This window comes from Cyprinus carpio, chromosome A2, assembly GCF_018340385.1.
Source record: "Cyprinus carpio isolate SPL01 chromosome A2, ASM1834038v1, whole genome shotgun sequence".
Classification (NCBI taxonomy): domain Eukaryota; kingdom Metazoa; phylum Chordata; class Actinopteri; order Cypriniformes; family Cyprinidae; genus Cyprinus; species Cyprinus carpio.
The window spans coordinates 21,079,419-21,107,408 of record NC_056573.1 but is presented as its reverse complement, the minus strand read 5'-3'; the positions used below and the strand labels follow the sequence as shown (position 1 = coordinate 21,107,408).

The following is a 27,990-nucleotide window of genomic DNA, read 5'->3' as shown; positions in this document are numbered from 1 at the left end:
CTAAAAGCTTTTGTGTAATTTTAAATTGATTTTAAAATTACATTTTTTAAAAGGTCAAATTAAAGCAATTTTGAGGAAAACCGTACATGCACTCATCGTGAACCGGAAGTTAACGTTTTTTGCTTGTACCCGCTGCGTACAGACCGAATGCGCTTGGAGGCGATATTGCTCACAGCTATACCGTGAATAACGGTCAGTCCATGACACCCCCGCCATCCAAGGGCAAGGATATTTTAATAACACGGACAAGATCTGATGGTGTGTGGAAGGCGACAGATTATCGTTTAACGGCGCCGATGGAATTAATCGTGGTTATTTATCTGGCGCAGATAACGGGAAAGAATGCGCGTGTGTGATGCGGCCGAGTGCGCGCGCTGTGCCGCTGCAGTATCCGAGAAGAGGCGCGTGAGCCCTTGGCTGCAGGTCGACCGTCGATTCATTGTGTTGTTTTGGTGAATATGTGTCGAATAGAAAATGAAAATGGTGCTGTAAACAAACAAATAGCGTGCTTATATATAGTTGTTATAAAGCATATATGTTTATAAGTGTCTGTTAAGGGGTTTTGTAAACGAGCCAGCGCAAAATGTCTGCGTCTCTACTGCGCTTATAAAGGGGTCGGATAGCCGCTGCGCATCAGGATGGCATCCGGTGCTGGACGGGGCCTCGCACCCACGAAACCGTTCCCGTACTTGTGTGAGGAGTCTACTCAGGGTTTGAAATCTAAGAGCCTCCCCGTGCTCAGCGACAGTCAGGCTCCGGAGCAGGACGCGGATCAGACTCTGCTCTCTGCCCCGCACAGCTCGCCCCGGTGCGGCTCCCCCGTCAAGACAGAGTGTCGTGAGCCGGAGGGTCGCGGCGTTGCTGCGCTCTTCACATTCCGGCTGCCGCCGGTGCCGGTGAGGCGCTATGTGGACGGGATCCTATCGGACTCGCGCTGCTTTCTGATCTGCATGTGTTACCTCACCTTTATTCAGTCTCTGATGGTGTCCGGCTATCTCAGCAGTGTCATCACCACCATAGGTAACATACTTGACAGCTGGCAGATCTCTTCTCTTCTCTTCTCTTCTCTTCTCTTCTCTTCTCTTCTCTTCTCTTCTCTTCTCTTCTCTTCTCTTCTCTACTCAGTTAAATTTCTACTCTTCACTTAGAAAGTCTCATGTCTTAATTTGTCTCATCTCACCCTATAATCTCCATCCATCCCAATTTCTTAATTTCACCATCTCATATTTTCCTAATCTCTCAGTCTCATTTTGTTGTCATCTACTCTGAATATAATTTCAGTCTCATCTCATCAGGGCCCATGGATTCGTCCTAACCCCCCCATTACAATGTCCCTGTCTCTCAATAATGTTTGTCTCATCATCTATTTATGTCTCTTATTTGACTGTCCTCTTTTTTCAATCTAATTTTTTTCCCTATCTCCTCACAATCTCCCATTTTTTCAATCTGTTTTCAAAACTATCTACCCTCATCTCTCATTTCTCATGGGGTCTCATCTCCTCTCATCCCAAACTCAAATTAGTCCATCTCATTTTAAAGTTCTCTGAGTAACATCTCTTCACTCAGTTTCTGTCTTATCTTGTATCATTGCATTTTAGTCTCTAATTTAGTTTTATCCTAATCTCCTCTCAGTCTCATCCCCTCTGCTCTCAATGACGTCTCAATCTCCAGTCTCCACCAAATCTAATTCCAGTCTCTATCTCATGTCATCCCAACCTCCTCACAATGTTCATTCCATTAAAATCTTCAGTTTTTCCAATCTCATCTCCTCTTAAAGTGCCCCTATTATGCCATTTTTAAGGTTCCTTATATTGGTTTGGGAGTCTCCTACAATAGGATTACATGCATACAAGGTCAAAAAAAGCTTTTGTTTTCTCAAAATATGCATTTAAAGGCGCAATATTATGGAGACAGATTAGTCTCAAATATAATTCACGCAAAAAACACGATTCACACATGCGTAAACAATTTCACATGCATGAAACCTAATCCACGTACACACAAAGTAAAATTCACGTGAGTGAAAAAAAAAATATATTCACAAAAAGCAATTCACATGCGCAAAATAAAATTATATATTCATAAAAATACATTTCACAAATGCAAAACACAATTCGTAGCTATACAACTGTGCACAAAAACCTTTGAATGTTTAAAATGTACGAGTGTCTGAATGTACAAATCGTCATTTACTACGAATCCACTCGGATTTGTGTGTGTGTGTTTTTTGAGACTTTCCTGGCAGAGCTCTCTTCCCACGTGGGTCTGTCATACTCTTTAGCCAATCAGATGTGAGCTTACCATTCAACCAATCATATCATAAGCCACTGAGAGTGCATTCAGAAGCTCGCAGGCAATCGGGGAGACGTCAAGAGAGAAGCCCATAGAAGCCCTGTCGTTACATTTTAAAATACTATACAAAATAATTAATCAGAATACTTACTCCTGCTCACTCACGCCAAAGAACTCCCCGCTCAAGCTCGCCGTCTCTTCAAGATTAAGGATGGCAGTTTGCACGCACAGCTACTAGAAGATTTACATCTGTCAGACAGGTTGCTGACGTCATCAAGCTTAGTTTGAGTCTGCGCGTCAGAAACGGAAGTTCTAAAAATCGCTAAAAATGGGCTTCACTTGTCTCAATTGAGTTCCAATTGGGTCGCTGTGTCCATTTCTTTTACTGTCTATGGGATTACTGATGTAAAGGCTTAATTTCCATTCTAATTAATCCATATTGCGCAAAAGGTGCGCAGAATCGTGCTCCTTGAATGCACTCTTCGTTGCTTATGATATGATTGGTTGAATGGTAAACTCGCATCTGATTGGCTAAAGAGTTCGACAGACCCACGTGGGAAGAGAGCTCTGCCAGGAAAGTCTCCAAAACACACACACACAAATCCGAGTGGATTCGTAGTAAATGACGATTTGTACATTCAGACACTCGTACATTTTAAACATTCAAAGGTTTTTGTGCACAGTTGTATATCTACGAATTGTGTTTTGCATTTGTGAAATGTATTTTATGAATATATAATTTTATTTTGCGCATGTGAATTGCTTTTTGTGAATGTATATTTTTTTTCACGCACGTGAATTCTTTTTGTGTGTACGTGAATTAGGTTTCATGCATGTGAAATTGTTTACGCATGTGTGAATCGTGTTTTTTGCGTGAATTATATTTGAGACTAATCTGTCTCCATACAATATGTACGTTTTTTTTTTTTTTGAAAATATCCCAAAACCACAAGAACAGTGTTATATATTTTGCTGACTTGTATACTTACATTATCCCAAATGTTTAGAAGAATGCTTAAATCCAGAGAAATAAGCATTTTTAACTAGTGACACGGACAGTGTCTATAGTGTCATTGTGGCGCCTGCCAATGACGTCATACACCCTTGATTTCTGTTTTGTTTTGTAGAAAACATGGAGACACCAAAGACGCTTTAATATGTTGTGCGTTTTATTAGACATGTGACGACCGCACAGAGTAGCATTATAACAGAACTTTCAAACTTTTTATCTAGTATAATAAAACAGCGCTGCTTTACCCCACATATGCACAACCAGAAGGAGCAGACGCGCTAAAGTGTGGCATAATAAAAGCTCCGCTGCTTTCGAGCCGTGTGTCACTCTCGTCTCTCATTAGCAATTGCTTCAGCGGCACCTTTTCGCTTTGACGGCTTTTTGCTATGGATGGGCGATACCACTTATTTTGTTTTCGATACTATACCAATATTTTTCAAGGCAGTATTGCCGGTAGGGCTGCACGATTAATCGTATTTTAATCTCGATAACGATATCCACCTTTCTCGATTAATTAAAAATAATTGTCACGATATTGGCCGGCTCGTTATTTGAAATGCGTTTTTAATTTGGCATTTGCGTTATCTTGCACTGCTAACAAGTCTTCACTAGCGTTCATGCTTGTGGTTGCCAGATGTGAAGAGCTTGATCCCCAAAACAGAGCTTTTCTCCTTTAAGAATACACTTTCTGCCCGGTGTTTTATTTAATTTGTGCAATCTGGCAACCCTGTGCGAGCTCACTGATGGCGGAACAAGCACTGATGATGATATGAAGACATACGAGTTTAGCGATCCCTCCACAGCGATATTCTGCTTACATGCAAGTGTCATATAGACAATGTGTGTTTTTCACAAGCCATTTGTACTGTTTGTGTTAACAAATGTGCCATGATCAAACTTTAACTGAGTTTCAGTAATGGATCTATTGTTTGAGGAATAAATGTGCTTTTCCTACCTGTGGCAATACAATGGGAAAAAATTTACATAAATTTGAATTTTTGGAATTTATATTAAGAGTTTCTAAAGTTTTTACCAGTTTTCGTGTGGAAAATGGCATTGCAATGTTAGCTTTCAGTGTGTATTAACGATCTTTGAGCAAATTTACTGTGCGATCTGAGTGTCTTTTTCCCATTTGCGAACAAATTGTCACATAGAAAATGTAATGTGAATACAGATGACAAAACACTAACCAAAACCTTGAGTTTGTATTATCATAGTTGGTTAAATGAAGTCAGTGTATAGTCAGTGGAGGTTGGTTAAAGGACTCATGAAATGTTATTGCATTTCCCTGCTTAATAAAAAAAAAAAAAAAAAAAAAGCTAAACCCAGCCTAAGCTGGTTGACTGATTTTAGTTGGTCATCCAGCCCGGTATTTGCTGGTCAAAGCTGGTCAGAAGGCTGGTTTTAGAGGGGTTTTGACCACTTCCTTAACTGGTCAGGCTGGGAGACCAGCTGGAACAGCCAGCTAAAACCAGCTTGACCAAACTGGGAGACCAGCTTAAACCAGCTAAATTTAGGCAGGTTTTAGCAGTTTTTTTTTTTCAGCAGGATAGGATAATCGTTATTAATAATCGTGATTATAATTTTAATCAAAATAATCATGATTATCAGTTTAACCATTATCGTGCAGCCCTAATTTTCGGTATCGATACCGATACGATACTTCTGAACTAAACTTTTAAATTATGAAATGTATTAAATTATTAAATTACTAAGAGTAAAATGGGTATTGAAAGCCACTTAACTTTGTTTAAAACCCATTTTAACATTCAGTACACCTTATGGTTCAAATATGTTTTTTGTTTACACATGATTCAAATCTACAAATACTAGACTACAGTTGAGCTATGGTCACTTTAGTAAAACCATGGTTCATTTTCATAAGTGACTGCCAGTGACAGACTGTTGCACGCATAAAATGCAACCTTTTTTTGACAATGTATGATTTATATTAACATTACAGAATAGAACATGATCAATATTATATTTCAATAAATGTAATTGCACAAATTATGTAGGCTAATTTCAATCTTTTTATTGTGAAATAACTCAATTATGTATGTTTTTTTTTCTGTCCTCTGATAAGCATTGCTCAGGGCTGCCCTTCCCAAAAGCTTTAATGTTTTCTTATGATACTTTTGTGAAACGCAGTCCTGTTTGAAGGCACTGTCAGAAGTAAGTGAACAATCCTGTGATGAATTGGTTCTGTCTTGCAACATTTGCATGTGTTCAGATGAGCAGGAAAATAGTTCTATCCTACACTATTATTTACTAACAGAGGTTATTCGTCCAATTCAATGCATTATTTTTTGTTAATTAAACAAAATCACTGGTAAATAAAACACACCTTAGTATTGATACTTTCGATACTCCCATCAGTATTGATATATTGATACTTTGGATCGATACGCCCATCCCTACTTTCCGCCTCACTCTGCTTCATGTTACGATGTTAATAAATCTTTAATACATGGTCCCCTCTGATTGCGTCGGTTGTGGGGATGAAGATGACAACTCCCATGATTCCACACTCAGTCACTGCGTCATCAAACTATGCCTTTGTTTCTTTGTTTGTTTTGAATAAGTGATAATGAATAGTAATTTGATAATAGTAATAGATCATTTGAATAATGATAATTTTTATGACTAATGACCCGTTTAGGCTGTAGAGAGTCGATTCTTTATTTTGGGAGACAATAAGTTCATTTATCGTGCACTTTCAGCTTTACAACTTTGCTGATCGTTTACATTCACATACAGCTACTTTACACACTGCATGAAAGGCAATACTGGAAAAGGCATAATAGGGTCACTTTAATAACATCTCAACCTCATCTGCTCTCAATAACATTTCAGTCTAATCTTTTCTATCATCTTCAATTCTCCATATCATTTTAATCTCACGATTTCAAATATTCAATCGCATCTCTTAATAATTTTTCTTCATTTCTCATGTCATCTCATCTACTTTTAATAACATTTTAGTCTCATCTCTTTGTTTCTCGTTGTCTCATTTTATGACAACAACTTCTTAATCTCCATCTGATCACAATCTCTCTTCTCAATAACATTTCAGTCTTGTCTCATATGGTCTCCTTTCATCTCACCCCAATCTCAAATTTCTCCATCGAATTTAAATCTTCTCTCCTCTCAACAACATCTCATCTCAGCTGCCATCTCACCACATTCCAGTCTATAATTTCGCAACCTCATCTCATCTTAATCTCTTCTCAATCTCATCTCAGTCCTCATCCTCTCCTATCAACAATATCTCACCTCAGATCATATTTAAATATTTGAGTATGTTTATGAATTTCATAATGAAGGAACCGTGTTTTCCAGAAAAGCGGTACAGTCTGCGGAGCTCAGAGTCAGGTCTGCTGGTCAGCTGTTTTGACATCGGTAGTCTCCTCATTGTGGTCTTCATCAGCTACTTTGGTGGGCGGGGTCAGAGGCCGCGTTGGCTGGCAGTAGGGGGCATGTTCATTGCCGTGGGTGCCGCCCTCTTCTCCCTACCTCACTTTATCTCTCCGCCATATCAGCTGGAAGAGCTGAACAGCACAGTAGGAGGAGAGGGGCTCTGTTCCAGTGGGAATGGCAGTGGGCAGGAGAAGCCGGCACTGTCCAGGTGCCAGCGGGACAGGGAGGAGAGTGAGCACGCCCTGTATGTGGCGCTGTTCATCTGCGCTCAGATCCTCGTGGGAATGGGATCGACTCCCATATACACCCTTGGACCAACTTACCTGGATGACAATGTGAAGAAGGAGAATGCATCCCTGTACCTGGGTGAGTCGAAGTGAGGCTTTGTCTAATGGGGTTGTGTTATTGGATGGCCGGGTCAGTCTGTGTCAAATCAGTCAGGTAAAGTGTGTTGCTTGGGGCCACTTTTTTTTTTTTTTTTACATGGGATCTATGCAACCACCACTTTGTTGCTTAAAAAAAGTTCATAAACGGATCGTAAAACTAATCCTTATAAATTAAGTGTTTAATTTTCTGAAAAGACTTGATCACTTTATATGATGAGCAGATTTAATATAGACTTTGTATTATGAGCACTTGTGTTATTTGTCTCTTTATGATGAATTGCTTGTTGTATTCCTCATTTGTAAGTCACTATGGAATGAATAATTGTAAATTTCTAATAATTTTTGTTATTTTTTTTTTGGGGTTTTTTTCTAATATTTATATTTTATTTTATTTTACTTCAACTTTGCTCCAATTAATAAAAATTATGTTTAGTTTTAGTTTTATGTTTAAAAAAAAATTACATTTATATAGAGTCTGTGCACCCTATATGATCAGATTTGATTTGATTCGGGTGTTAGTCTTACTAGTTACCTTCTGTATGCTGTATATGCATGGAACAATATTTTAGGAGATTTACTTCAGGTTTAATAACCAAAACATTTAGCCTCATGTTTGTAGTTAATATTCACTCAGAATTAATTTACTCTAGAAACATTTTTAAATAAAAAGTCAACATTCAACTGACATTCTTCTATTAATTAGCCAAGCGGTCATGGTAACAGGCCTTGCTCATAACCTCAAAATTTCAAATATCAGCTGTTTATACCAGACCTGAATTCTGCCATGCAAAGTCTGTAACCACACTTCATTTACAGCGATATCGTTGACTTGATTGCAAATGATTGCACAGATACTATTTAAACTGAACTGAGCTGCATGACATCACTGAATTCAATGATGAACTGCCTTTAACTGTCATTTTGCATTATTGACACACTGTTTTCCTAATTAATGTTGTTCAGCTGCTTTGACACAATCTGTTTTGTTTAAAGCGCTATATAAATAAAGGTGACTTGATTTGACCTACAGTAGCATGCGACAGCTAAAAAAATTCCATTATTCTCATTTTTGTGCATGCTTAGCTATCATGTATGTAATGGGAGCTCTTGGACCAGCCGCTGGGTATCTGCTGGGTGGGATTCTGATCGGATTCTATGTTGACCCCGGTACCATTGTCAATATTGACCAGAGTGACCCACGGTTTGTAGGAAACTGGTGAGGAAAATCTTGTCTCTCATTTGCCGTTTATCAGTTAACATTCAGTAAACCCAACAGCACTGTAACCCTCTCTCTGTCTGGCTCTCTTTCTCAGGTGGAGTGGGTTTCTCCTGTGTGCTGTGGCAATGTTGTTGGTGATCTTCCCCATGTTTTCCTTCCCAAAAAAACTTCCACCGCGGCACAAGAAAAGTAAAAGACATGTAAAAAAGGGTGCAGGTGATGTCTCCAGCGATGACGAGATGATGAAGGAAAAGAGCCAGGCTGTCTCCTCCTCCATGGGTTTTGGCAAAAATATCAAAGGTGAGACCTAATATCAAATCTAAAAACTGATTCAGTTTGGATCAGATCTAAAAACTCTTTTCCATCTTGCTAGCTATCTATAAAACCCACATCTCTGGAAGTTACATGAGCAGATTTGTAGTAGTTTGAACCACTCACAACATTCTTTTGGTCATCTTTGAAGAATCATGTCACACTAGATATTTGACATAGCTAGGATTTCCAAAGAGTCGCTTTTTATAAATGGCTAGCAAGTTGGACATGGTAGTTTTTTTTTATTATTATTCATTTAATTTCCATACTTTTATTTAAAACAATATTCCTTTATCTTGATGGCCCTGGTCTGTCTGTTTGTTTGTTTTTATCTTGAATTTCAATACTTCAGATTACTTATTTTACATCAATTATATTTAGATATTTAATTGTATGTATCAAATATGTATATTTTGTTATTTCAGCTTTATTTCAGTTAAAAAAATATATTTAATAGTTTTAGTTAACAGTAACAACACTGATTTTTTTTTTATCTCTCTCTGTCTGTTTCTGTCTCTCTCCAGATTTGCCAAAAGCAGCAGTGCGTATATTGAGTAACGTGACGTTTTTATTCGTGAGTTTGTCATATACGGCGGAATGTGCCATTGTCACAGCCTTCATCACTTTCATTCCCAAATTCATTGAATCTCAATTTGGTGTTCCAGCATCTAATGCCAGTATATACACAGGTACAGCATCAACACACACACACAAACATGTGTCAATCTGATCTCAGTACTCACTATGGGTGTCTATTAATTGTGCATTTGCAGGTCTGATCATCGTACCCAGTGCAGGTGTCGGCATTGTTTTAGGTGGGTACATCATTAAGAAACTGAAGCTGGGTGAAAGAGAAGCAGCAAAGCTGGCCATGATCAGCAGCGGCGTATCTCTGCTATGCTTTTCAACTCTCTTCATTGTTGGCTGCGAGAGCATCAACCTCGGTGGAATCAATATCCCTTACACCACCGGGTAATGGAGTAAAGCCCTCTAGAAATGCCTATAAATATCACCTGCAAACATGAGCTGCACTGAATGATGTTCGATCTGTTTTTTTTTTTGCAGGCCAACGCTGACTCTGTCTCACCGAAACCTGACAGGAAGCTGTAACGTCAACTGTGGCTGTAGGATTCATGAGTATGCACCTGTCTGTGGCTCTGATGGCATTACTTACTTTAACCCGTGTCTGGCTGGCTGCAGCAACATCGCCAACCAAACCTCAGGAGTGAGTCATTTTTAACCAAGGGTTTTTAAAACAAGGGCTGTAGTCAACCGAAATGTTGATCAAAAGTGAATCCAGGGCATGACAAAACCATGTTGGGGTTTATTTTGCTGTGTTGTCCGACTGATTGCATGTTCTCTTACTTTAAAATGAATGCTGTTTTACTTTTAAAAATAATTGAATCATTATTTTTTTGTAAAAGAATCCTAATGTTACATTATGTTGCTAAAGGGGCCAGGGACCCATTTTTAGTTTACCACGGAAAAATGCAGTTTTATAAGAGAAGTCATTGACTTTTGCGACAGGTGGGATTCAGCTTATGTCATTTCTCATTCATTCCTATGGTATCTGTAAACGGCGATTAAGTGTCGAACACCTCTGACTGAAATTCAGTGACGTCGAGGCTGTAATGTGATTGGTTATTAAGGGACACATGATCCAAGTTAGCCGTTACGCTTTCTCCAATAGTAAGTAATACAGACCTTATTACTCATCCAATCTCTTCTCCCTATAGTAAGATAATCTCTGGTAGCACTGCACTGCTGCTTTGTTTCCGGGGTAACAGCTGCATTTCTGCTGTTCAGCGCCACCTGCTGTCAGAGAGTGAATGTGCACTTTCATTCAGTGCCTCATGAGCTTTTCATCCGTGCTTATTTACATGAGAGTTCGCAGCGGTGGTGTTCTTTGTGACCAGTTGATGGGAAAAGTATTCTTAAAATGCATTCGAAGTGCCCATGATAACAATATCGTGCATGTTCATTATTGTGATGTATCGCATTACAGAATACCGGCACATGTCTGCTCTCATAACTATAATATTGATTAAGCACAATTTGTACTCTTAGATGCAATTGGAACCTTTTTTATTCTGATTCACTTTTTTTCTGTTTTCATCTTGGACTTGTATAAATGGTTAATTAAGCTGTTGTAAACAAAACATTTACATTTATTAATTTGGCAGACGCTTTTACAGTTGAGGTATACAACAAGCGATGTTGATCACTGCAATCAATGATGCATAAGATGACAATAAACACGAGAAGTACCCATTATACCATGTTTCAGTTATCGCTCAAAATGCTACGACAGGAGGATAATAAGAGAACAGAAAAAGTGAAGGCGTAGCATTTTATTATTATTTTTATTATTATTATTATTATTATTATTATTATTGGAGGCAGTTAGAGGCTCACAGAACAGATGAGTTGTTTCTTGAAAATTTTGAGGGATTCAGCATTTTGGGTGGACTCAAGGAGGCTGATTTTGTGCCTCTCTGCGATGGGACCACGAGCCACTGCTTGTTTACCGACCGCAGGCTTCTGGAGGGGATGTAGATGCATAGGAGAGAGCAGAGGTAGGAGGGTGCAGCAAATCTGTAGGCAAGCACCAATGTTTTGAACTTGATGCAAGCCACAACCTGAAGCCAGTGCAGAGAGATGAGGAGCAGTGTGACATGGGCTCTCTTGGGCTCATTGAAAACAAGACGTGCTGCTGTATTCTGAATCATTTGCAGAGGTCTGATTGCACATGTTGGATGTCCAGCCAGAAGAGAGTCCAAGCTAGAAATGACAAGGGCCTGGACGAGAAGCTGTGTTGCATGCTCTGTTAGGAAGGATCTGATCTTCCTGATGTTGTGTAGTGCAAACCTGCATGATCGTGCGGTTTATGCAATGTGATCTTTAAAGATCAGCTGATCATCAAGAATCACCGCAAGATTCCTGGCCGAACTCGATGGGATTATCATTGATGAGCCCAGTTGGATGGTAAACTGGTGCTGTACTGATGGGGTGGCTGGGAAGATGAGAAGAAAGCATGTTTTAAAAGTTTAACAAAAATAAAATTTTTAAGGTTATATGAAATTCATTTTATTTTTCTCAAATTCCATTTTATTGTTCCCAAAGGTTTCGTGTACCTTTTGGTCATTTGATTTTCTATTTAAAAAGAGATAAATAGAACGGTTTGATTTCGAATGAAATCAAACCGGGAGAACGGCTTGATTATGTGGGCAGCCCTGGTGATTTTACCCTACTCATTTTATTCTAGGCCTAAGAAAAACCTCACAGGTAACATATTTACATTCGCAATTACAAACAACAGCAATTGAAGCTATAATTTCTGTTTATTTCTTTTCAAGTAGAAAATCAAATGACCAGAAGGTACTCTACTCAGACCCCTAATTCAGCATTTTCCGTTTTAATTTTTCTGGATTCAGTTTTAAAGTATTAATTAAATTTTAATAATTAAAAATCATGCCTAAAAATTGTAAGTCATAAAACTTAATAATTTATTTATATTTTTAAAATCTTAGGACCTCATTGAAATGTTTTTTTTTTTTTTTTAAAAGAAATTCTGTGTCTGTTTTAATTTTTCTGAATTTATGATTTAACTTAAGTTCATTAGTAGTTTGTACAAACAAAGTGCCATTTTATTCATCCAAGATGTGCCAAATTACATGACATTACGTGTTATACAGTAAATGACATTTTTATGACTAAATTCTGTAATTCAGTACATATTTTCCTTATTGCGAAAATCAAAGGTCCTAAATTAATTTTCAGACCCCTGTCCTTGAGTCTTGGATCCCAGACCCCACTTTAATAGTAGATATTTATATGAAAAAAATAGTTGTCGAGATGTGTCTGTCAGTATAGTTGACATTTTTCATGTGTATCATAACGTGTGTATTTCTCCTTCTCAGATCAGAAACTATTCGGACTGCGCATGCGTTCAGAGCAGACAGGTGATCACTCCGTCGGGAGGAAACCACGAGCTGCAGGTGGTGATTGTGAAGACGTACCTGAACGAGAACGGTTACGCACTTGCAGGAAAGTGTGAGCGCACATGTGGAACGCTCATCACCTTCCTCATCTTTCTCTTCATCGTCACTCTCATAACCGCCTGTGGTCAGCCGTCCGTCATCATTGTTACGCTCAGGTCTGCCTCTCTCCATGTACTCAGCTATCATCTCTTTTTACCTCTTTGTTTTGCTCATCCTGATTATTCCCTGAGCAGGTCAGTGGAGGAAGAGGACAGGCCTTTTGCTTTGGGAATGCAGTTTGTTCTTCTCAGGACTCTTGGTAGGGTTGGACAGATTTTATTGAATTCATCTTTTATTGTTTGGATTGTCCACTAAAGCTGGACGAATTGAGTATTGAATAATATTCATCACATGTTTAGGATTGTTTTGCTGACAGTATTAAGCTTTAAGAATTAAGCTTGATTTTAATGCTATTTTTATTTGGCCTTTACATTTCCCAAAGACCATATCAGTAGACTCTTTGGCTCACGACTTAGAAGAATATTAAGACCAAGATGTTATAATAGCATAATGTGTCCTTGCTGAATAAAAGTATAACTTTCTTTAAAAATAAAAAAAAACTTACAGAGGCCAAACTTTTGAACGGTGGTATATGTTAAAATCAAGAATACATATTATTTAAAAGGCTGAAAATATCTTGATTTTTTTCATCCAGCTCTACTGTCAACTATAACAGCGTTTTAATCAGTGGGTTGATAAATTAATAAATATTCAAACCATTTTTTATATATCTTCTCTTTCTTTCTGTCTCTTCAGCCTACATCCCCACTCCTATCTATTTTGGAGCTGTGATTGACACCACCTGTATGCTGTGGCAGCAGGATTGTGGTTTCCATGGGTCCTGCTGGGAGTATGATGTCACTTCCCTCCGTTTTGTTTACTTTGGGCTGGCGGCGAGCTTGAAGTTCCTGGGCTTCCTGTTCATTTTCCTCACCTGGTATTCGCTGAAGCAGTGCGAGGAGCAGACACACACACACACGCTTTCCCCGCTGGACACGGTGAGCCACCTCATCTGTCACGCAGGAGGTCACAAAGGCCACGCCCGCACACGCTCCTGTCCTGTATTCCTGCCACGCCCACCTGAACACTCCCACGCTGCCATGACAACTGGACAGGCCCTTAGCCGTGGTAACAGTTGCCCTGGCAATGGCCTGAAAGCAATAACTCCACCCATACGGTCACTTGAAAAAGTGGCGGTGTGAGGATTGCAGCCATGCACACACACACACACACACACACACATGCATGCAAACATCATACAATAATGAGGGCCGATTATGTAAATAGAAACGTACCACACCGCTTATAGCCATTGCTGGTGCCTTTTTTTTTAAACACACACACACACACACACACACACACTTCTAAGACACATTATCACGGAATTTGTGTGAAGCACTGATTAGAAATAAAACTTTTTTTGACACAATACCTCAGCAGGACGAATACCTCTGTTCATCATCACATACAAATGCAAACATCCTCTAACACATATAACATGGTCATCTCATCTAGTTATCTATATTGTTAGTTGTGCACATACTCTTTTGCTTCTCCTGTACAGCAGACAGATACTTGTATTTGTTTACCTCATTGATTCATCTATTAATTTTTCAACAGTGATGGGAAAGAGACTGCAAACTTTACCATGCAAACTCATCCCATCGCACTGAATCTAACATTAACTACTCCCAAACGTCAAACCCCTCCCCTAAAACAACTTCTCTACCCACGCCCAGAGTGTAAACTCTTCCCACTGCAAAACAACCTCCATACCAACCATTTTTTCCACACCCATACTGTAAACTCCTCCCACAGTTTGGTCCTTAGGTCCTTGTGTTAGACTTAAAGCAGCACTGCGCAGATTGATCTGTGAATGTCATCAAAGTACCACGAGAGCTATAGAGAGCAGACGACTACCTATGCTTTAAAATCACTCTTATGGTACTTTTATGTCATTCACAGACCGATCTGCGCAGCGCCGCTTCAAGTCAAACACCTTTAGGCTTGTTCGAGATGCATCGGTGTTGCGCAGACCGATCGGCATATGACATCAAAGTACCACGAGTGTGATTAGAGAGTAGACGGCTCTTTAATCTTTTGAACTGCTCTTGCAGGACTATGATGTCATACGCCGATTGACCTGCGCAGTGCCGATCATTAAACTACCTCCCTACCAACTCTTTTGGCCACACCCAGACTGCAGACTCCTCCCACTGACCACTCCGGAATCATAATAGCCCCTCCCAAACTTTAAAACCCCTCCCCTAAAACAGCCTCTCTACTGACCACTTCTGGAGTGTAGACTCCACCCACAGTATTGTCTCCACATAAGCTGTGGACCCTCTCAAACTACGAACTCCTCCCCTTAAACAACCTTCCTGCCAACAATTTAAGTCACACCCACAATGTAAGCTGCTGTACTGACTCCTCCTGAACTGTTTTGCAACAGTTGGTGCAGTGCACACATCTGTTAAGCTTTCTGTGTCTTTTTTTTTCATAACGTCTGTGCATCATATCAGTATTTGAAATGTTTCCTTCTGTTGGCCTTGATCGTAAATAGTCATCTTAGTAAATAACATACACACAAAAACAACACACATACTGTATAGGAGACAAGTCATCTCATGTTCACACACATCATGTATAGTCCTGAAGACATGCTCTCACGTCCCTGTAGATGGTGTTCTGTTTGCGCTGACATTGAGCCAGTATTAGTGGTGTTGATGGTGACGCAAGTGACGACTATCAACACCAGATCTGAGCAGAAATCTGCTGAATTTCTGATCGCTGCAGGATTTCAGTAGAAACAGAGCAGAATACACACGAGTACTGAACCACTGCTGAGGAAACATTGTGTTTCATTTGCCTCTCCCACTTTTTCCTGACCCTTCCTATGTTACTGTGCTCTGTTTGCGAAAAGAAGGCACATTGATACAATTATTTATTTGAAGTTACTTATAGGTTTGGCTAATCAGAGGCAAACCTGTAGAAAATCTATATGAATTGTTTTGGTGAACAAATAAATGATTTGTGTCAATAAAATGCCTAAATAAAATGATTTTAATTTTGTGCTGTGATTTTTGTGTGATTTGGTGTTGTTGTTTTAACATGTCTATGCTGAATATAACAAAGTGCATTCATTTGATGTCATCATTAAATATAACTGTCTCAGACTGTTTCAGGCAGGTTGGCAAACCAAAGGTTGCAAAATTTTCATTACCCTTTGAATAAAGGTGACCTGACTTGAATGCTTGGCACTGAACCCAGGGTCATCCTATAGAACCAAACGTGCAATTAATGTAGTTTAAAATGTAATATTTGTGACCCTGGAGCACAAAACCAGTCTTAAGTCACTTGGGTATATTTTTAGCAATAGCCAAAAAAAACATTGTATGTGTCAAAATTATCGATTTTTCCTTTATGCCAAAAATCATTAGGATATTAAGTAAAGATCATGTTCCATTAAGATATTTTGTAAATGCATTTGCATTTGGACAACTTTAAATGCGGATTTTCTCAGTATTTTGATTTTTTTGCACCCTCAGATTCCAGATTTTCAAATAGTTGTTTATCGGCCAAATATTGTCCTATCCAAACAAATCATACATCAATGGAAAACGTATTTGTCAGCTTTCATGTGACGTAAATCTCAATTTCAAAAAAATTTACCCTTATGACAAGTTTTGTGGTCCAGGGTCACATTTGTTTAGCGTCATGTCCAGAATCTGGAAATATCTCTGGTTTCTCATGCAACATTTCTCTATTCTCTTCATAACATGTTTGACAACCAGAACATCTATTTTGAAGTTTTATCATTTCATTCCTAACAGACTTCTTTTTGTAAAATGTTTTACCCAAAAACTGCACTTGTGTTATCTTTAATAAAATGAGTGCGACTTGGTTCTGCAGTTCCAGTGGCGTGTGGCTCCTCCCTCCGCTAGGTGACGCTGTGAACTCGTCAGCGCGGCACCACGTGTGTTGCTTTTCTTGACGTGAGTCTGCTACGTGTTTCGGCCCTTCCGCGTGTTCCGTAGAGGAGCCGTGTGCGCTGCAACCATGGCTCTGTACAACTTTAAAAAGATTATGGTGGTTCCCACCGCTAAGGTAGGAAATGACAGCGTGTTTTACTCACATGTGTGGGGTTAAACGTTATAGAAAGTATTGTTGGTGTTGGTGTTAATAACGGACATTGACAGTATGTTGCTTGTGTTGTACACGTGTGCGCGCGGTTTTGAGCCATTTAACTCATGTGTTGTAATTTTATTTATTCACTTAACATTCAACATGTTTTTACTGGCGGCATATGTTAAAATTAACTAACATAAAACACCTGAAGAGGGATGAAGATCTTGTGGTTAAGATCTTTTGATTAATTGATTAATCTTATATCGTTGTACCAGGATCTCATGATCATGGAAAACCTTAAAATTTCATATATATATATATTTTTTTTTCATAATTTCCTTTCCATTCATGGAAAATGCAGACACAGTGGAAATTCAGTGCATAGGCCTATACGTTCTTCTAGTTGCCCTTCACTGTCTAAAATGGATTTTTGTCAGTGCAACCTTTTATTAAAATCATTTAATATCATGTTTATTATATAAATCTTATATAAAAGTAATCATTAATGCTAGAATAATCATGTCATGGAAAGTAATTTTCTCTGTATATCTGGGAACCCTGGTGTGTCTCAGAATGGTAACTTTGAAGTTTTTTTTATTATTAAAAAAAAATCAAACACATCTTTATTTGTCTTATTTTCTTCCTGCAGGATTTCATAGATCTGACTTTATCAAAAACCCAGCGAAAAACTCCCACTGTTATACACAAACACTACCAGATCCACCGAATTAGACATTTCTATATGCGCAAAGTCAAATTCACCCAGCAGAACTACCATGATCGACTGTCACAGATCCTCACCGACTTTCCCAAACTGGACGTAAGTATCACACTGACTTCACAACACACACAGGACAAAGGTTATATGTGTTCATCCTCCTTAATCATCCCTTGTTTAATAGATTAATGACTTCCAATGTGTGTGTTTCAGGACATTCACCCCTTCTACGCTGATCTGATGAATGTGCTGTATGATAAAGATCATTATAAACTGGCTTTGGGTCAGATCAACATCGCCAAAAACCTTATTGACAAGTGAGTCTGTTGAATTTATCAACATCATGCACATTACTTTTTAGCATTCATTTGTGGTTGGTTTAATAAAATATGTTGGTTCTTTTGTACTTACCTTTTTTCTTTTCTATCATATTCCCAAAAAAAAAAAACTCTGGCTACGTGTTCTGTACTAGACTAACTGAGACTTGTCATAGCACTTGTATACCGTTGTTGTTCTCGTTGATCTGATTGTTTCTACTGTTCTCATTTGTAAGTCGCTTTGGATAAAAGCGTCTGCTAAATGATTAAATGAAATGTAAATGTTAATTTAACTGAGCAAAACTGTATGTCTGTGCATTTATAGTGTTGCTAAAGATTATGTGCGGCTGATGAAATATGGAGACTCGCTGTATCGTTGCAAGCAGCTGAAACGAGCCGCACTGGGACGCATGTGCACCATCTTAAAGCGACAGAAACAGAGCCTGGAGTATTTAGAACAAGGTACAAAAACTTACACAGATCCACAGATACTTTCCAACATAAGACAATTTTCTACTGAAACACAGACCATGGCCAGATTATGTTGTACAGATACTGAATCATTGAATTAAAATGCTTTACTGTAGTGCTCAAACATTTGGGTTCTGTAAGAATTTTTCAAATGTTTTTTGAACACTTGAATTATATACTTCTGAAGGAATATTTGGCTTCTTTGTTCAAAGCATAAATGTAATAAAAAATAAGCACAAACTCTTTTACATCATTTTACATGCACATTTGCACATTATAAATGCATATTTATTTCATCACAGTGCGGCAGCATCTGTCCCGTTTACCCACTATTGACCCCAACACCAGAACCCTCCTGCTGTGTGGTTACCCCAACGTCGGCAAGTCCAGCTTTATCAACAAGGTTTGTTTGTGCATGTGATTTGTAGATTAAATGTCAAGTGTGTGCTCTGTTTTTAATATTAAGTTTTAATGGAGTATGTGTGTACAGGTGACCCGTGCTGATGTTGAGGTCCAGCCGTATGCCTTCACCACCAAATCTTTGTTTGTGGGTCATATGGATTACAGATACTTGCGCTGGCAGGTGAGTGTTAGAAAAATGCATGGTTTTTTAGAAAATATTTAACTGCATATGAATATGAAAATGTTACTAAACTGATGTTATACCTGATAATTATGGCTGTGTGTTTTTAGGTGGTTGATACCCCTGGTATTCTGGATCATCCTCTTGAAGAAAGGAATACCATAGAAATGCAGGCCATCACCGCTCTGGCTCACCTGCGTGCTGCTGTCCTCTATGTCATGGATGTGTCAGAGCAGTGCGGACACACGCTCTCACAACAACTAGAGCTCTTCAACAATATACGGCCGCTGTTTGCCAACAAGGTACGCACACATATAAAGATGTCAATTTAAAAGCAGTAAAACAGCATATAGTTTTGTTGTGCTGAAGGATGGCAGTGATGAGTATTTCTGTGATGCAGCCTCTGATCGTGATGGCCAATAAGTGTGACGTGAGGAAGATCAGTGAACTCTCAGAGGAGAATCAGGTAACTGAGATTCTAAATCTTATTCAGTTCCTGGAGCTGAATGAAATTTAAAGTGGGTCTGTCATTATTTACTCTTAAGAATCTAGTATGACTAGACTCTCCCATACAGTGACAATTCATAGTGAACACATCTGTTTAGCTTCAAAAATGTGGAAAAAAGCATCATAAAACATAGGTCCAGGTTTACGCATTATATTCAGAGGAGTCTAAAGCCTTATGAAAATCTGACAGATGAACTCAAGCACTTCAAACCAATATGTAAATAAACGTCCTAAAGAACAGGATGACTCTTAAGTACTTTTTAAGTATTATTTAAGTATTAAGAAACTAATGCTTTTATTCATAGGGCTGTTAAATTGATCAAAATGGACAGAAATCTTTTTATTTGACAGTAGTCTAATAATCCTGAAAAACATGCATCATGGTTTCCAACATTAAGGATCATAAGAAATATTTAAGCACTAAATCATCATATTAGTATGATTTCTGAAGGATCGTGTGACACTGAAAACGGGTGTAGTGACTGCTAAAAATTAAGCCTTCCATCACAGAAATAAATTCTATTTTTAAATATAATAAAACAGAAAATATATTTTAAATTGTAATATGTATTAAACGTATTTTACTGCTCTTGCCTTGGTGTGCATAAGAGACTTCTTTCAAACACATTTTAAAATTATTTTATGGTGCTTTTGGTTCTTTTATGAACTTTAGGTGGGAAGATTCACCTTTTAACAAAGTAACCACACACAGATTTTGAGGCAATTTTCAGTTTCAATTTATCAGAAGTTTTATAATCACCAGTTTTCATTTTCCTAGCTTCATAATCGTACTATTTCATCATTTGACTAAGATGTATGTTAATTTAATCTCAAACAGTTTAGAGGATGATAGGAGAAATCCTGAGAGAATGGTTGAAGCTTTCTGCAGTGACACTGAAACTGAGCTCTATGTGTGAATGTAGAAAGTCTTTACGGATCTTACTGCTGAGGGGATCGTAGTGATTGAGACCAGCTCTCTGACGGAAGAGGGAGTGATGCAGGTGAAGGCTGAGGTAAGATCACAACCAGTCACTCACACATGCTCACTGAAATCAGCCTGTTCGTTTCATGTTCCAATTTAGATAGTAAGAGTATTGTAGGCTGATGTAGATTGGTGGTTTACAGGCATGTGATCGGCTGCTGGCTCACCGTGTGGACACGAAGATGAAAACCAAGAAGGTCCATGATGTTTTGAACAGACTCCATCTGGCAATGCCCAGCAAGAGAGATCAGAAGGTACATGCTCTTCACACTTCTTAGATCAGTGTCCGCTTGGTCATAAGCATATTTCCTTTAAATGCTTCCTGCAAGCGTACTGCATTTGTATAAGGTTTTGATTTGGTTTGTGCAGGAAAGGCCTCCATTTATTCCCGAGGGGGCTCTGCTCCGTAGGAAGGCGATGGAGACAAATGCTCCCAAACGCAAACTGGAGAGAGACGTGGAGGTTGAGCTGGGAGACGATTACACACTGGATCTACAGAGTAAGATATAAACACACACATACACATGTACACACACATACATTCCAGACGCGTCTAAATATGTTGTCTTGTGTATTCAGAATACTGGGACTTGATGAATCCAGAAGAAAAGCAGGATAAGATTCCTGAGATTTGGGAGGGTCACAATATTGCTGACTACATTGACCCAGAGATCATGAAGGTATGAAAAAAATGCATTAGATATTCTTTTCATTACTGTAAAGTGTAAACCAAAAAAATGCCTCCTGAAAATCAGATTAGTGGTTGCTCATATGGATTTTTTTTTTCAAAATTGTGTTTTTGTGGCCTCAGTATTGAATATTTGGTTACATCCTTGTTTCAGACGATGTTTTGAATTTCTGTCCCTTCTCTCATTCTCAGAGGCTGGAGGATTTGGAGCAGGAAGAGGAGCTGCGTGAGAAGGCTGGAGAGTACGACTCTGACGAGGAGAGTGAGGATGAAGAGATGAAGGAGATCCGGCAACTCGCCAGTCAGATTCGAGAGAAACGGAAGCTGAAGATTCTTGCGTCCAAAGAGAAAGACACACAGGGATCCAGAATGCCCCGCACGGCCAAGAAGGTCAGTCTTTCTGTCCAGCGGTCTTATTCTTGTATACGTTTAAATGATAGCAAGTAGTTTTATATCAGATATTACTTACATATTTTAGGTAAAGTGTATAGTTAAGATTAATCATTTCAAAAACCCATATTTTTATTAACGTTTGGTAACACTATTTTATGTTAACCTTGTTACAGATTACATGTACTTACTGTAGTAATAACGTAAAGTATGCATAATTACATTCAACTAACCCTAATCATAAGATAAAGATGATTAAAGATGGATTGATCTGATTGGTATACGTGGTGCAGGTGGATAGAGCGACTCTGGAGAAGGAGATGGCTGATCTGGGTTTGGACATGACCGATAAAGATGATGTAAGAATTTTCTTACATAAATTTTTATTTTTTTAAGATTTTCCTTTTGTCTGAAACTGTATTGGTAACTCACTTGATTTGGTATGCCACTTGATAATGGTGATCCATTTCTGGTCCTTCTAGAGCCATTATGCTCGGAGATCTCGCTCTCTGGTCCGAAAGAGGAAGAGGGAAGTCTCTGCACCACCAACGTCACGCACTCGCAGTCAGAGCGCCTCGAGGCCACCAAGGGACCAGTCAGGAGTCAGAGATGCCAAGGTAGTGCCTACGTTACCTTATGCATAATCTTCTTTAACAAATCATATTTTGAAATCAATATTATAGATAGTCTTATAAATAAAATGGATATTAATGTAAATTAATTTTCAAGACAAATATGAAGTGAAATTAGGAAAGGTAGTTAAATCATATAGCAGGTTATAGAGGTTTTGATAACACAAAGGTTCCCTTCGTAAAGGGTTTATTAAGGTGTTCATTAATGACTAGTAATTAGTTAATTATTGGTAAACAGTTATAACTGCATGAATAACAAGATTGACTTTAACACAATACCCGCCAAATAGCATGCCATTTTTAACTTGTGTTATAAATGCTTAATAAATATATTTATTCATACTTATTTCAATCAAAATCAGATTCCTGATTTATTTTATTATGTCTCATTTGTCCCAGATGTTGAAGAAGGTAAAGACCATGATGAAGAACTCGCAGAAGGACATGAACAGGCAGGGAAGGAAGGGTGAATCTGATCGACATGTGTTTGATGTAAAACCTAAACATCTCCTTGCTGGGAAGAGGAAATCTGGAAGCACCAGCCGCAGATAAATGCAGCCTTATTCACTTAGTTCTGTCTTATGTACTCATACCTGCCCTTATGCCATGATTAATAAATGTTATATTCTTTTAATAGTTCTTTCTGATACAGATGACAATACACCTGTAACCATGAAAGAATTAGTTATTGAAATGCATGTTATTTGCATAATTGGAAATTTCTTGTATCATGCAGAATGATAAAGAAATGTACAGGATCATGATTTTGAACTCATTACTTACAAAAGAAATGATCTAAAGCTGTTGTTTGCAGTGGGAGTCAAATAAACCACACACAAAGTATTGAACCTGAAATTCATGTGTGAAATTGTCTCTCTCTTAAATTTGAGTCATGTTAGTCTTGTGATGTTTGTCTTTACGTGTGGGGGGTCCAGAACCTATGTACATCTAACCAATGTACTTGGATTAAGATTTCTGTATTCATTTCTAATATACTTAAGCGAATCTCAGAGCATGAGTAAAGTTACTGTATATCAGAACCGCTGCGATTGTGTTAAAATTGCATGTCTGTGTGTGTGTGTATATATATATATATATATATATATATATATATATATACGCACACACATATATATATATATATATATATATATATATAAACACACACACATTTACACGCACACACAAACAAACAAAGGACCACAATTTGCCCATATTTGTTTAGTGTAACTAAAGAAAAAAACTTTTTCAGGAGGTTAAATTTTTAGATCATATGTTTTTGTACATTATCTTTGTCCTACTTACCTGTTCAGTTATCAGACAATTAATCGGTAATAATTATATTGGCAATTTATGATAGATTGAACGTCACAAAAAAATAGTTAACGTGACTTTTATTTTGGCAAAACACCTGAGCGAAGCCCCCCCGGAAACGACATCAGCCTCCACTTGCAACAGTGTCAAGCGTTCAGACCGAAAATCAAAACACAGAAGAGTCTTGTTTTACCGACAACGAACTCTGTTATCTCCGTACATTAAACACGTACTGCAACAACGTAAACGGTTTTCCGCGGGACCTGCAGGCGGCCCAAACGCGAAGAATGGCGAATTACCGGGCGTTTCACACCCAGCTCGCGACCATCATGGAGACTCTGACTCGTGCGGCGGTGGCAGAAATCTGCGAGCTTGTGGACGATGGTTACGCCGTTTTACACATCGAGATCTCACGCCACCAGAAAGAAAACGAGGAACTCCGACGGAAACTGCAGCTCATAGAGTCCATCGTTGCGGCGCGGGGTTACAGCGACGAGAAAACGGTAGCGCGAGACGGTCGGTGTGATGGTAGTGCTCTCGAATCGCTAGTTGGCAGAAAAACGCCCGGAGGCGGGGAGTCCAGCAGCCGGGGTACAGTGGCAGAGGTTAGATGACCAGTTGTTTTGGGTATTTTGTGATTATAGTGCAAGTAAAATAATATGTGTGTAAAAGCAATTATTATTTGTTTTTGCTCGGATTCCAGACGCGTGAGTTTCGTGAGGAAGGAGATTTGATCCAAATGCAGATCAAAGAGGAAGGTCTCGAGCAGCCGTCGCTTGGAGGTGAGGCGCTTCGGGTCATTCCTGTTATGCATTACCACTGAAACTCACTAATTAAAAAAATAAATAATAATGTGCTTGTGTTGTAATTCAAGGAAATACAATGCTTCATCAGACTTTATGGCAAAGCACACAACTGCAATAAAATACAAACAAATGTCACGGTTCAACACAAGGAATAGATTATAAGACGATGCATACTTGATACTTAACCCGAATTTCAGCTATAAAGCAGTTCTTCAGAAGACAATATTGTAATTATTCAGGTCAATGTTGATTCAGTTCATCAATGTGGCAGTTCATGAATTATGAAATGACGTCAGATTTATCTCTCCATTCATCAGATGCATCTGTGCAGAAGACAAAAGTGTCATTCAACTCAAGTCAGCTGAGTGTTGATTCAGTTCAGTTCAATAAAAGTGTAGATGCTGCAGACTTCATCAATTATGAAACGACCTCATTTTCTGCTATAAAACAGCCTTACAGAAGAGCTTGTTTATTGATCGGCTCAGTTCAGGTTTTGTGTTCTCATCTCTTAGTGTCAGTATTTTTTTAATATTTTCTGAATATTGTCTTTTAAGCCCCAGCTGACCAAGCCAAATATGAGATAGGTATGCTTTATGTATATTGCCTTTTCAGTATTTACCGTTGCATATTTTCTATGTAAATTAATAATTTAACTTTTAAGTAATTCATACTGAAGTCATATTTATTTACTTTATACAATACAGATTGTTTCAAAGCAGCTTCACAATAATAAACAGAAAAATAGGAACAGTTAGAAATATCAGTGTCATAAGTTATGAAATGACCTCAATTTCAGCCGTATTTAGTTCAACAGAGTGTCAGTGTTGCAAAGCTCCAGTTTCAGCTGTAAACCAGCTCTACAGAAGGCAATAGTCTCAATATTTTTCCCAATTTAGTTTAAGCTTCAGTTCAAAAATACTTTTAAGGATGCAGTTAATTAATTATGAAACAGAGCTACTAAACAGCTCTACAGAAAACAATTGTCATTATTCAGCTCAGTTTTGTTTTTTTTCCCGATAGTTTCAATACAGTTAGATTGATAACATTTTCTGAATATTAATTGTCTTTATTAAGTTCCAACTGACCAAGCCGAAGGTGACACATATGCATGCATATTACTTTGCATACTTAAAGTATGCTTATTCCCTATAAATATAATATATATATGGCAATTGTTACTTTAACTTTCCAGTAATTCATACTTGCCTTTTTTTTTTTTTTTACAACTTTTACAGTAAGATTAAATATTGTTTTAGTAAAATATATAATTATTGCATATGGTGAAGCAACCAATTAAGATTTATAACTTTTCTACATTATTAAAAAAATTTTTTACTGTCAACCAAATTTGTTAAAAATGATCCAATATATTAGTGCATCTATGAGGGGACATGAAAATATACTGCATACTAGGAATGTTCATAACTAACCCTTTAAAATGAGTTCATACTGTGTGTGTTTCTCAACAGATGATGATGACGATGAGGATGAAGGTGAAAGTGTTTCTGCAGTAACTCACGATTCTCCGAAACCAGATGTTGCTGACCTTTCGGGACAGGATTCTCACACACTCTCACACTCCCCTGACCATGACACACACTCTCACACTCTCACGTTTGCAGACACACACTCGGGCGCTGATGAGTCCCAGCACTCCAGCGTCGACTTGGCTGCTTCAGATAATGCTTCCTTCTCCCTTGCGCAAACCTCATCGGATACACGCGCTTCCCAAGTCCATCGAGTGTTTCATGAAGACTTGTGCATGAAAGCTGATATGGATCCGGTATCTGATTGGGCCACACACTCTGTCCGTAACACGCTCACACACTTGCAGACCTCTCCACAGAGGGTTGGCGGGTCAGACTCTCTCATATCCCATAATTCTCCATTGTTTGCTGCACAGCGGCTCGTTGCTCTGGGTAACGTCTCAGGGCTGGGTCTCTATGGCCGGTTGGGCACTCTACGGACAGGTGAAGCCGGCAAGCGACACTTCATCTGCTCAATCTGTGGGAAGAGTTTCACCACATCGCAGAGTTTGGAAACACACATGCGCATTCACACTGGAGAACGGCCGTACCGCTGTGAGCAGTGTGGGAAGCGTTTCACGCAGTCCGGGCACCTCACTGCTCACCAGACTGTCCACACCGGAGAAAGACCTTACGAATGCACCCGCTGTGGAAAACGATTCGCAGGGAAACAGTACCTCCGCATACACACCAAGAAACACCACCCTGACTTGCACGCGCTCTCTCATATACAGACCCACACACAGCAGGACACGTTACCCTGAAAGATACACATGCTCACAACAGAGAGTGCAGGACACCACTTTTGATGTTTTAGTAGTATGAATATATTTTATATATTCTGTTGTTGTTTGCAAGTGTCCTACAAGACGTTCAGCCAGTTCCAAGTGTAATGTTGCAGTGTCCAGTCATTTAAACTTTAAACAGGTCATTTTGCCAAAACTAAAGCAGTGAGATGCATTATACATTATGTATACATACTGCAGGAAGACCATATGAAAGCCAACATTAGAAAGCTTGTGTGAGCACATTAAGATTAATACTTTCAACATGAAATATTCACTTTGACCTGAATAGCAGATGTACCTAAAATGTACAGGATGTGTTGTTCAAAGAGTTTATGATCTAAATTAGATATAATTATACATTTATATTTGCAGCTAGTCACAGCAGAAACACTAACTGGATTTGTCGGTGTTGTATTTAATAGAAATAAACCGTTAATTGAGTTTCAAACAGTTAATTGCATCTCAGAGTCTTTTATTTGTGACTTATCAAGGTTGATATGTTGGAAAAAAAACTGATAATTCTGTGTAATATGACGGTATGTTATTGTGATGTTACTGTGAGGGAAAATCCACAGTACTGATTCAAAGTAATCACTCTGTTCCCTTTAGAAAGTTTTTTTTTATTCACAGGGTTTGGATCCAAAGTGAGCTGATGAAAATAAACAAATAATCTGTTTATCAAGAAATACACGATTTTCAATCATAAAAACACAACAACAATTGTTTATATATATATATATATATATATATATATATATATATATATATATATATATATATATATATATGTATATGGGGCTGTTGAATCCTTTTAATTATTTTTAGAGAAACGCACAGCTAAAGTAGTTTGTCTTGAGTAGTATAAGTGGAATAATTGACTCCGGTCTGTTGCATTATTAGAAAATTCTTGCGCATTTTTTATCTGACAATATAATCCATTAACAAAATTATCCTATAATAACACAATAATATATACACATTTATACATTTTTACTTTATATACTTATACATGCACACATCTTTAAAACTTTAAAACCCACATATCATTTTCCAAAACCTTTTACAAAACTCCTCCCACAGACCATATTTCAGAAAACATTTGAATATCATTAATCATTTTGGAATTTGTTTATTCCATTTTAATTCTGGCATTCACCTCTAAAGGCATTTCCTGCATCTACTGTACCTATACCCATTAACTTATTTTTTTGAGTCTTCCAAATCGCCATTTTAGAGACACCCAACAAAAGGTTTAATATGCATTTTTTTGGGACCACTAATAAAATATTAGACAAATCTTTACTTAAATCTTCAAAACAGTTCTTTAAAACAATAAAAAAGACTATACATAAATAAATGGTCGATTGATAAATTTTGAATGAGCCAAAAAGAATGCACGCCACACCTCTGTTCATCAGTTTGCTCTGGCTACCAATAGCTGCTCGCATAAAATTCAAGG

General features: G+C 38.2%; 3 protein-coding genes across 3 annotated transcripts; all 3 read left to right on the top strand.

Annotated features, from left to right (window-relative positions):
• The first annotated feature begins 19 nt into the window (after positions 1 to 19).
• LOC109065750 (solute carrier organic anion transporter family member 5A1-like) lies at positions 20 to 15,753 on the top strand. The gene is made up of 11 exons (XM_042778225.1): positions 20 to 423; positions 613 to 1,020; positions 6,647 to 7,090; positions 8,194 to 8,326; positions 8,424 to 8,629; positions 9,166 to 9,330; positions 9,415 to 9,613; positions 9,707 to 9,866; positions 12,562 to 12,797; positions 12,876 to 12,940; positions 13,438 to 15,753. The coding sequence occupies exons 2-11, from the start codon at positions 639 to 641 to the stop codon at positions 13,881 to 13,883; spliced, it is 2,436 nt and encodes an 811-aa protein (XP_042634159.1). The 5' UTR covers positions 20 to 423; positions 613 to 638; the 3' UTR covers positions 13,884 to 15,753.
• Positions 15,754 to 16,631: 878 nt separating this feature from the next.
• LOC109099499 (GTP-binding protein 4-like) lies at positions 16,632 to 22,952 on the top strand. Its single transcript, XM_019113017.2, has 16 exons — positions 16,632 to 16,788; positions 17,459 to 17,629; positions 17,741 to 17,844; positions 18,170 to 18,306; positions 18,618 to 18,718; positions 18,806 to 18,898; positions 19,009 to 19,200; positions 19,299 to 19,364; positions 20,329 to 20,418; positions 20,531 to 20,641; positions 20,757 to 20,886; positions 20,967 to 21,067; positions 21,268 to 21,465; positions 21,759 to 21,824; positions 21,948 to 22,082; positions 22,497 to 22,952. Exons 1-16 carry the CDS (start codon positions 16,741 to 16,743, stop codon positions 22,647 to 22,649), a joined length of 1,896 nt encoding a protein of 631 aa, XP_018968562.2. The 5' UTR covers positions 16,632 to 16,740; the 3' UTR covers positions 22,650 to 22,952.
• A 435-nt stretch (positions 22,953 to 23,387) lies between these two features.
• LOC109099498 (zinc finger protein 180-like) lies at positions 23,388 to 26,986 on the top strand. Its single transcript, XM_019113016.2, has 3 exons — positions 23,388 to 24,016; positions 24,115 to 24,193; positions 25,687 to 26,986. The coding sequence occupies exons 1-3, from the start codon at positions 23,699 to 23,701 to the stop codon at positions 26,505 to 26,507; spliced, it is 1,218 nt and encodes a 405-aa protein (XP_018968561.1). The 5' UTR covers positions 23,388 to 23,698; the 3' UTR covers positions 26,508 to 26,986.
• Positions 26,987 to 27,990: the final 1,004 nt, after the last annotated feature.